The 11,823-nt window shown below is 39.3% G+C and overlaps 1 protein-coding gene across 1 annotated transcript in view; it reads right to left on the bottom strand.

Moving 5' to 3' along the window:
* Positions 1-3,907: 3,907 nt before the first annotated feature.
* Positions 3,908-11,823, bottom strand: part of LOC133014292 (transmembrane protein 65-like) — a 46,406-nt gene continuing 38,490 nt past the window's right edge. The window contains exons 7-8 of the mRNA XM_061081487.1: positions 7,161-7,266; positions 3,908-6,337 (exon numbers count right to left, since the gene is read on the bottom strand). Of these exons, the coding sequence (XP_060937470.1) occupies positions 6,191-6,337; positions 7,161-7,266 (253 nt within the window). The 3' untranslated portion in view covers positions 3,908-6,190. The remainder of the gene's footprint in view (positions 6,338-7,160; positions 7,267-11,823) is intronic.

Genomic DNA, 11,823 nt, shown 5'->3' with positions numbered 1-11,823 from the left:
ATGATCAAGTTAAGACCTGGAGTATTCTGACTGTTGTCACATTATGTAGACATGTATATGTTTAATCGCCTGTAAACATCCTTTTTGAGTTTTTACAGCACTTTTCCTCATCAAAACATGGCCTGCAACTGCTTGACAATGCACAACCTAATTTTGAATAGAAACAAGTAGTATGATGATATATTGAGTCCTAATCAGACTGTGCTCTGTATCATGTAGGAATAGGGATGGAAAATAATAATTGCAATAATATCTTATTCAGAATAAGGTCAATAGTTGGAACTAGTAGTCAATAGTAGAAACAGACACATTGCAATATGAGCATAGAGAATAGAAAACAGAAGGCTTTTCCAATACTGTAATCATTCTACTTTTCTCTAAGTGGTGTCCTTCTGTGCTGAATCAGTGGGGAATGTAATAGTGACACAGTTCATAATGTGTTAGTACTTATTATTTAAACGGGGCCTGAAGCCTGCGACGTGATGCAGAGTAATTGAACAGAAAGCTGCGGCTGAACTGAGAGGAAGTACATTAGAAGTTTCTCTTTTTTTGTGAGGTTGTCCACATAAAGTGGAAAATATGACCAAAAAGTAGAAACTTCGAACTCAGATGTATTTCTCGCCAGTGGCAGTTTGGTGATGTGTTCATTCTCTGGTCTGTTCCTGAGGAAGAACACATTAATAAAACTGTAGATTACCCAGAGCTGGGCCGCAGCCGCAGGTTGAGTAGGCTGCTGCCTGTGTGAACTGTGTGAACTCTGCTGAATGGAGGTAATGAAGGTGAACCATGTGGGACTGAGACGGCCAAACTGCAGCGTGTCCCAGTGCAGACTCACACCGACCATTAGCTCAACACTAATAGTACAATTTCTCAACTAAACTCACAATCCTTTCACTTCACCTGGGTTTGAGTTTTGCACAATCACAAGACGGTGAATCGGACGTTGATTTTCGCATGTTTTTTGTATCATTAATTGTGAGTTTGTTTTCGTTATGGAGTCTTCAGTCATGAGAGGTTCAGGTGCCCTGTTTTTTTTTTACAAGCTACGGCACAGTGGCCTGGTTATTGATGGTCCTATCTGCTGCAGGCCAGCATGTAGGTTGGTTACAATTCAAGAATATATGTATATACCTATATATATATTCTTATTGTTTCAGTACCTGGTGAAGACAAGTTACGGTAGACTTGAAAAAGGATATCTGTCTCTGGATATAGAAAATAGACGCATATTTAAGTGTTTAATCATGTCAGAGACACAATTTTAATTGAATGCATTTTAGGACCTGCTTTGATTTTGTGATCTTAACTTTTTGAGCATAGGAAAATGCAATAAATAGGAAAATGCAATAATATAATAATGAATTTATATGTTGAGCTTGTTTACATTTTGACTTTTAATTTTTAATATATACAGCCTGAGATAAGAACGTGTTTATTATTTCTGTTTCACATCAAATCAAACTAGTTTTCTGTGACAAGATCCTCATTCAAGTGTTGACATGTGGGGAGGTGGGCTGTTCTATGGAATTAACAATTATCATTAAATCAATACCACAGGGGAAATATTTAGATATAGATTTTAGGGGGAAAACCAGTTTTGGTAGCTATGTGCCAATTAGCCTAATGTCAGTCTCCCTCGGCCAATAAGACCAAATCACTTTCTTCTTTTTTGTTAATTATTTTAATATTTAACTGCACATTGGTCCCTCTCAATCAAAGTTAATGAAGTGTGTGTGTGTGTGGCTGTGTGTGAGTGTTCCCTATTATACCTTTGCCTAACTGCTATAGCTGCACCCTTTATTGTTTTTCTTCTAGATAACATGTTCATGTGTCTGCATGTGTTTTAGTGCAGGGACATTAGTATAGAAATATAAAATACGAATGTGATGTCAGAATGAGCAGCTATTTCAATTACTTAATACTGATTATGAAGATGTTTGTATGTATTTTACGTACGTGTGATGAATTGTACTGAATGTGAGAGTGGGCACTGTGTGTGTGATTTTTTTCTTATTACCCCACTTTTCCATTTTAGTATTGTTCATATGGAGGAAAGAGTGAGTGGTATAGAAAAAGGATGAGTAACAAATAAAGCTGAAATGAATCGGAGTTTTTATTCATTAGTTTGAATTGACTTATTTCTTCTCAGAGTGGCTTCCTCTGTCCCTCCCGTACTATGACTCTTCTCCTCGGACTCAAATATACCTGTTAGTGTGTGTGTCTGTGCATATTTTCATCTATTGTGTGTTCGAGGAAAGCTAATGACAACCGGAGGGAAAGAAAATGGGATGAAGACGACAACAAATAACAGTGAAATGTATTGATTGAGCCAAAGGCGGTTCCAGGCAGAACATTTTAAGACAATCCCTCAAGCCGATCTTAAGATATCATGTTCAAGATAAACATAATCACACTTTGTGAGGCCACCGTGACCTTGACCTTTGACCTTTTACTTCACAGGAATAGGAAGGATGTACAGACGGACATACAACCTGAAAACATCAAAAGTAACTGAGAAAAAAAAACATGCCTCAATGTCTTTGATTAAAACTTACATTTAAACATGCTAACAATAGAAAGAGACAAGTGTCATTAGCCATTGATAAAAGGAAAGTGTAATGTTTCCATGCAGAACGTAAAGTTCACACCAGGCCTCATGTTTTCAGCCAGGTACTAATTCATTGACACATTCTCTGTTCTCTCATTCAAGTTTTTTTCCTTAGAACTTCTCTCGTCTTTTTCCACATGTAAAGAGCTACTTATATTTAATGCATCAACGAAAAAAATGCTGTATATCAGCCAGAAATCAGGCAGTGATGCAAAAAAAAAAAGACAATGTGCTTTATCTGTATGAAAATTTACTTTTAAGTTCAGAATTTATGTTGCAGCAATAGAGAAAAGAGGAATTCCCAGTGGTGCAGACACCAGTTCAAACCTCAGTGATGTTGGTAAACCCCAAGAGTTTAAACCAAAGATACATTTTTAGTTCCTGTAGAGATGAAGCTTCAGAGGTTTTGATGCAACAGAATATAAAAGTTAAACATTTAAACCAGTCTCATTTTCATTGCTCAAGTCCCAATAGTAGTAATAGTGGTGACCCTAGAATGAACAAGTATTTTAGTACGAGACAATTGTTTAAACACCGAAAACAAGACCTAAAAGATAACATGAAATTTCTCCTGCATTGGTATGAACCAAGCAGCCGGCTTACTAATACAGAAATAACAATGATATGCGATAAACTAATGTTCCAAAATATGCACTAATGCACCTGTACTAATGAGGCGAGACTTCTTGATTTAACACTTCACCAGGTTTTATAAAACATAAAACCACATTGACTCGCGATGATAAATCACCCAGAGCTTCTGTCAACTAAATACCTTCTTTGCTTTTTTCTCCCACTAATACAAATAAGTTTAGTGATGAACAGGGAATCTAAGAAAAGGTAACAGCTCCCAATTTATAGTATTTCTTCACCATGATTGACTTTGAAGACGGTTCTAAAGCACAGAGACGGGTTTAAGAGAATGATGCATCGTAAGGAGGTAAATTGCTGATATTCTTCTGCCGCTATCAAACAATCCTCTATCAATTACTTTCTGTTGATCCAAACCAAACACCGTCCATCTCTGCATTTGTCACATCCCAGCAGATCTGTGCAGGGAAATAGAAAAAGATAAAATCCTATGTTTGAAACTATGTGTTTATCTTGAGATTCAAGATATATGAATCCAAAATGTGCCTGTTAATCCATGGGTCGTATTCCATCCCCTCCTCGAGCAAGTTATTCCGGAACAAACTCAAGACTTTTTCAATTATTACAAAGTAAACATGTACAATAGTTTTTTTTTATTAGCAGTGCATGCAAGGAAATCAAGCAATGAAACCAAATAAAATCCTAACTACATAAATCTTCAATTATTTGTCATTTTTATCACTGTTCTGCACATAATAAATAACTAAAACAATCTCATACAGGGCAAACTCTCCTCTGTGGGTGTGTCAGTGTTTTTAGAGCAGGTTTAGTAATGCACTGTCACACACAGCAATCAGATGGTGGGTCCTTCTTGTTGCTGTTGGAGGATGCTGCTGGAAATATAATGACAAATATATTTTCCTGTTGACATATATATTCTTTTCTTAGCATTGTCCCCGGAGATAAATAAATAGAATATACAGTGGCACCATATATGAATATCCGAAGAAAATTAAATATGCTTTTTGGGACACGTGGCTGCTTCATTTCAACTTCTAAACAGTCTACAGTTTACACAACAGTTTTCAGATGATAAGATAAGTTATAAAATCACTAAGAGTCGAATCAAGACCTGGATTGATGGAAGTATTTCATCATATTTAGTACATCCCTCATGCTGCAGATTACAGTTTGCAGATCAAAAATAAACGATTAACAACATTAATTATAGAGTGATGAAGTAACAACTTCAAGCTCGACTTTGAGCTGGTTTAAATACTAAGCAGGGGAGATAAACAGGTGATGAATGACACCTGTATGTGTTTGAAATACAATATAAACCCCTTCAAATCTCAGCCAGTGGAGGGCAGCAGAGCAGAGACACTGCTCATGAAGGTGCAGAGGGAGAATATGTAGTTGTGCGTTAGTGTTGGAAGCAGCAGCAGCAGATTTCTAACAGAATTAAACAGGGCAATAATCATAGTGTAACAGGAGCTGGATCAGAGGCTTGCTGCTGTCTCTCCCTGGCAGAGGCTTCGCTGTAGCTCGGTTAAATGTCGACTGGTGCAGAGCAGGACGAGATCAATCACATGATGTGGAGGCCAGAGGGTCAGAGAGGAATGGGACAGAGGTCTCAGGTGGTTCAGTGATGGAATTTATTATCTTTCTGTCGCTGCTGCTCTTTTCCTCTCTCCCTCTCTCCCTTCATCCTGCTCCACTCTTCCGCAGAAAGTAACAGACTGCTCTTTAAAGGAGTTAGCAGCACTGATCACCTGGATGCACAGGGTAAATATTAGAATGATTGAGGGGCGAAATCATAAGTATTTAATATAAAATGAGTCACCGACAAGTGAGCGTGGATGAGGCAGACTGGCAAGACTTTTTAAGACTGAGATATATTTGTAAAACTGCAAATTTACAGTACTTTAGTCTACTCGATACTGTATAGTGTGTATATATATATATATAGTATGCAAATTAGATTTCTCTCTTTGTATGACTCAACACCTTCAAAGACTGATTAGAAAACACAGGAGATGTCTTTAAATGTCCTTAACGCTTCTGAATCAAGCTGAAATGCACCGTGTGATGGTGGGAATCTTTCAGTCTTCGTTTATTAGAGACTGACGATAGACACGAAACCTTCAACGGCAAAAAGCCATGTGACGAACTAATCATCTTTGCAGAGGAGGTTATGTTTGTTTGGTAGTAGGATTACACAAAACTACGCAACTGATTGTGTTGAGAGGTGGGTCATGACCCAGAGGAGGAACCAATTAAATTTTGGTGCAGATCCAAATCAAGGGAGCGGATCCAGGATTATTTTCTCACTTATCTTTCTTCGGCATTGTGTGAAATTTTGTTTTCCTCAAGATTTGGGTGTGCATAATTTGGTGCAGATCCAAATAAAAATGTGGATCCAGTGAATTTAAATGTTGTTTCATGAGGGGACTGATGGGCCTTGGCGAGGTAAGTGCTCTACTAAGAGCGTGTTTTTTTCAGAATTATCTCCGATAGTGTAGTTTCTGATCTTTACTGTGATACTGCAATGGGCCCTAACTTTCCTTTAACCTACTTGCCATCTCACCATCACGTTTTATACTTGATCTTTTTAACAGAGGAGAGAAAGAAGCCACTGCAGAGTGTGTGTGTGTCAGATAAATCAGTTTCAGCCTGTGTCGGTCAGTCAAAAAACAAGGTGAGGTTATGGTGCAATAGTTGACGTAGCAGCAGTCCAATGAATAAACAGTCTCGTGTCTCTTCAAGAGACGGTCAGGATTCTGTGCTTAAGTTAAAAATGTACAATCAAATAATATCTAAAACCCTTTTCAGAATACCTTCCATAGTTAGAATCAGCCTCGCAGAGTAACACGCATCATCAGACTGTGTGAGGAGTTCACACACCCCGGTCCACCAGGCGAGGCCAACAGTCCCGGGTTTAAGTATTCTAACGGATTCCTAATAATATTTGTCCTCAGCAGGTTGACAGTTTCAGTTTTGGTCGCTCTCAGTCGGAGCAGGTGGCGACTCCGATTTCTCCGTCCCCTCCTTCTGGTCCTCTTTTTTCTTGTCGAAGTCCAGAAGCAGAAGAGGGAACATGCCCAGGATGCAGCCGATGCCGACGCCGATGGCTTTACCCTAAAGACCGGAGAGTGGGAGCAAGGAGAAGTTTATTGTGGCAAAACACATGTGAAGAGCCTGTTTGAAATCATCCACACAAAAATGTATTTCAGCCATGAATAATGAAGTAACCTAGGTGTTTTTACTTCAGTGAACTTTGCTTTGTTTTGCCTGATAATTGTTAATTAGTTTGGTTCTAATTCACCAAAGCACATGAACTTCATCATCATTGTTTTGTACTGAACCTTTTCATGCTGCTTGTGTTCTGTTTAAGACTTTAAGACTGAAAGGCTGATGATCAATGCTCTAAATGCTCCGACGACTGACACATTGATTTCCTTTTACACTTGTTTTTTTCATGCGCTTGCAAAAAAAATTTAACAGATCTGAACAATTGCCGTAGCCTTTCACAGCCAGGAGCCTTTTAGCGCTGCACAAATCACTCAAGCTTATTAAAGTTAAATACATTACACACTTCAGCAGTCACAGCATGTTAAAAAATCATCCAGGTCTAATTTCCTTGCAGAATGAGCGTGTGACAAAAAAGGGAAACATCACAGACACTTGTGTTTCTGCTCCGTTTGCCACTGTACGGAAACCTGATCTGGGTTGATGTTTACGATACATTACACAATGAATAGAACTGATTAAATGCTCCCTGCTTCATTAAGATCAACTCAGAGTGTTTAGTCTAAGTCCTTCACACATGTAAAAAAAACAGGAGACATGCATTTAGGTCCAGTTCTATAGAAGACTGACGGAGGCACTCGGAGAACTGATGCATATTACACAGTAATAGGCAGGCAGTTATAGATTGGGGGCTTTAGTAGTGGGAACAAACCGAATGGGAGCTGACTCTGGTCTGCCACATGTCCACCTGCTTCGGGTTCAGGTCAGGAATCTGCATCCCCAGCCGAGACGCTAAGGCCTCCACGTAACCTGCCAGTCTGTGAAGGGAGGGGGCGACAGACAGGGAATAGAAACAGAAAGAGGAGAGTTAACAATAAGACTGAAACAATGAGTCACCTCAGTTCACCGAACCCTTAAGGTGCTGGGAGAAACTGTGATAAACTGGGAAAAATAATGAATTGCATCTTTATTAAAAGGTCACTATTATAAACATGATTCAATTACAGACTCAATTTGTGAGGGAACGTGTTCAGACAACGACTGATGGCATTATATCTAATCTAATCATATCTATCTAACCTCTATCCCAAAGTATTTCGATCGCCACCTGCTGGCTGGCTGCAGCATAGGTCATAGACCACCATGTTCCTGGATGGTCTACGACAAAGTGCATGTTAAATACATTTTTCTCAAAGAAGGTTGAAGTCCTTTTAAGTAATTCTTATCACACTATTGATAGTGCTACGAGATTAACAGTCTGTAGTAAGAGAATGTGAAGCCCTTTGCTCAAAGCTTCAGATTTTATACAAATGTTTAGAAAAAGAGCGTCGAAAGAAAAGAAAGAAGAAAATGGCCACAAAGACTTGTGTTAAATATGGGAAACAAATGCGGCCCACACCATGTTGAGATTGGTCTAATGTTTAAATTCTTATTTTGTGTCAATGTTCTATTGCTTTTGTTGCCTTCACCTAATAGTTTCCTCTTGATATTCTATTAAGTCATGATTCATTAAACCACCGATGGGATGACGCTTCCCCCGTCAGGGCAAAGTTGTCAAAGTTAATGACAAGAGTGATCGATAGTAACGGCAAACGAAACAAAACAGATCAGCAAATTAATGTTCTGACTTCTTATCGCTGCCATCTTTCATAAACCCAGCGGGATGTCGAAGAGGAGAGGGAGAGGGAGAGGGAGAGGGAGAGGGAGAGGGAGAGGGAGAGGGAGAGGGAGAGGGAGAGGGAGAGGGAGAGGGAGAGGGAGAGGGAGAGGGAGAGGGAGAGGGAGAGGGAGAGTGTGAACAGAACAAATCTGTTTCAGCACTCTGCACAGCAGTGGTTTACAGTCAAGTCAAAAGAGTGATACTCTATGTCCATGACAGAGCTCTATCTCAAAATTAGGATATAAAGTTCACAGTAAAAATTAATATAAAATCTATGAATAAATTATTGAATAAATTTCAAAAATGAACCCTCACAGATATGAAACATAAAGATTGTGAGACAAATGTAATGATACAATAAGGTTTAGTTTAATAAGAAGAATTTGAATTCATGACAGTATCGTGATTTTGTCATTTGTAGAACATTTGCTTTAATGTTGTATTTATGGATGCAACCCTGTTTCCCTCTGCTTAGCTTCTGGCATATGTCACAATCAAAAATCTATGCAAGCATAACTTCATTCAAAGATTTTATTCTGAAAACTGCAGCTGATGATAAGAGTGGAATTTTGAGTGGAGTGCTATGAGCTGTGGTTTCTCTCAATTAGTTCTGACCAGACCACAGAGGAGCACAAGCAAATGGGCTGATATACAAACTGAACTAACTGCAAAGGCAAACACAGTCACAGCTTAATGACCAAAACAATAACACAAATAATAAAAATAATAGTAATTGTTTCATCTGGAAAGCCTCTGTTCTTTACTGACAAGTGTCTTATCATGTGTCCACTGAATCTGCTGAAACACAAACTGTCAGTACAGGATTTCACTGCCTCAGTCATAAGCACTAATGGATCCTCAGTTCACTGCTTTCACAAATAAGCTGCAGCTTGAGCTGTCGACTCAGGGGAGTGCTAAGTAGTGAAGAGCATACTCAAAGCAAAGATACGGAAACAGTATTTGTGGTGGTGTGTGTGTGTGTGTGTGTGAGAGACTGAAGCTCACAGCCGTTCCTTAAAAACAGAGCAGAAAGTGTAGAAATATAGATGATTAATGTCACATTTGTTGAAACTGTTTTGCTTTCACTACATTAATGAAAAACAAACTCATAAAAAATTCAAAAGCCAGCCGCTGTATTCGTACACAACCTCTGATGTGTGTGCTCACGACACAGTGACACACACTCCTGCCTTCGAGTCAATTTCACACACTTGCATCAGCAGAAAGCAAAATAAATTAGGTTGGCATCAGAAATAAAACGCTGCACTATTCAAAACCCTGCAAATGATGAAATTCACTGAGAGTATACGATCTGATGAGACCTGGGATTCTTCCATAACATGAGATTGTCAAAAAGCCTGAAACCCAAGCACATGCAATTGTCAAGCAATAAAAACTAAATCAAAACATTAAATGAAGTTAGTTTTTATTTTTAAAGAATTCATTATCAAGGCATTTCCTAAAATCTGGACAATAATACACTTGTTTTGCAGTGCTGTATGGTCACAGTTAAAAGGCTCAGCTACCATCATATTACTGCAGGAAACAGTGATTCCTAAACTATAGGGAACAAGAATGTCTATGTGAGTAGTTGAGTATGACATTAACAAGATTATCCTTCAAATGAGGAACTCAGATTACATACAAGTCTCTGTCCGCCTGAGTTATCTCATTGACACTGAATTCCCTCTGGTCTGTGACAGATTCTGTCTCAAACCTTCGTAGAGGACGACGAGCGGAATGAGATTCTTTCTGAAGGGATCAATGACGTATCACACTTTGATCTTGAAAAAAACAATATCTGAGAAATGTAATCGTCAATCATTCAGTAATTTTGTCTTTATCCGCATGTTATGATTCAAAGATCATGTGGGATATTGTACAATTTATTACAGAATACAAAAGGTGTAAGGTAGAGAGAGGTAGAGTTACACATAAACCCATTTATATGAATGAAAGATTGGTAGATTTAGTGACTGCATATTGAACCATAATCAGTTTAGCAGCAATTCCTGCTTAGCAGCTTGTAAAATTAATTAAAATAAATAACTTTATAATGTAATAAGGTTTAAATGAAGGAATGTTAATCACAGTTAATTATACCTGAAACTCGATACAGGAGCAGAGAGGCAGAGCAGCAGAGCTCAGTCAAATGATGGAAACAGACGTTAGGGGGAGGATTTACAAACAGTCTCTGGGATGTAATCACTACAGTATTGACGAGAAAGACTCTGGGGGAGCGTTGTGTTGACAGATACATCTGTTTGTGCTGTGTAGTTACACAACTGAGAGAAAATCACACTATTGAACAGAGGCAGTTCATGTGGACAGAAACAAGGATTTGAATCAAGTCTTCTTTGTTTTGCCCTGCTCTCATACATGTAAATGGTTTGTATTCATATAGCGTTTTTCTAGTCTGGATAACCACTCAAAGAGCTTTACGGTAGTTTAACATTCACCCATTCATGGATACAACACATCTATATGCAGGACTTTCTCTCAGAGAAGGGCCAATTTGGGGTTCAGAATCTTGCCCCAGGACACTCCGGCATGAGGAATGAGAGAGACTGGAATCAAACTGCCGACCTCCTGGTTAGAGGATGACCACTCTAACCCCTGAGCCACGGCACCCTGCCTCACCTCTGTGTTTCTAGTCTCTACATCAACTGTAGAGTCATTACAGTGGAATTAATTTGTAAAGAAAACAGCTCAGGAGAGTAGATATTTCTGTAAAGCCTCTTTTTCCCGCTCCACACACTGTGATCTTGAGGTACAACACTGAGCGCAGGGATTTCTACATGACAACTATTCTCATATTCTGACTGCATGAAACCAAAATGAAAGTTCTCAGACCATCAAGTAAAAAAGAAGAGAGACAAACAAGAGCTGTGTCCCAATTTACTGTCTGCATCCTTCGGAGGACTTGGTCTACAGGGTCAGAGTGCGTAGACTTCAGAGGCTGAACTGAAATGAGACTGTCTGGTCTACGAAGGATTTCCTGTTTGGGTGACCAGCTTGTCTAGCTCTTATTGCTGCATCGCTTGCTACTTTGCAATGAATTGTGGGAAACAGTGGCCCAAGAAGGACCAAGGCATTTGTTGGTTGGATTTAAAGGATGCAGTCCCTGAATGGGGTACAGCTAAGGAGTGAGAATGTATAATAAGCCAATTATAGGAAACACCCTTCAAAACACATACAATTACGGGTAAGAACAGACTCATAATACAAGCATTTTGTCATTTACTAACTGCTAACAGTAAATAAAGGAGCACAGGATGCATACTGAGCCTGCAAACTGAAGTGCCTCTAATTCCCAGAGTAAAGGAAAGCAAAGGATTTATATGTGCAGACTCAAGCTGTTTGTCTGAATGAATAAAAGCTGTGATGCAGGTGTTGTTGTGCGGGACACCTGGAGTACGGGCGCCTAGGAACACTCCTGTGTTGCAGACAAACAGCCTCTCTGATGTAAATCTATCACAGTGTAAAAAAAAACAACTCTCCTGTCTGCTGTAATTGAGTCTCACCTTGACAAACTGGCCACAAGGGCTCCACTTCCCAGTTACGACTGAGTGGGAGACACAGACGCACACACAGGAGAACTATGAGTGTGTCTTCTGGGAGCGTTCAGAGAGGCCACAACAACTCGGCTGATCCATCACGCTGAAACGATGAAAAGGCAGAAGCAGAGTCTCTGTGCTGTCTACTCACCAGCTCT

Source organism: Limanda limanda, chromosome 11, assembly GCF_963576545.1.
Source record: "Limanda limanda chromosome 11, fLimLim1.1, whole genome shotgun sequence".
Classification (NCBI taxonomy): domain Eukaryota; kingdom Metazoa; phylum Chordata; class Actinopteri; order Pleuronectiformes; family Pleuronectidae; genus Limanda; species Limanda limanda.
This window is presented reverse-complemented; position numbering and strand designations above follow the sequence as displayed.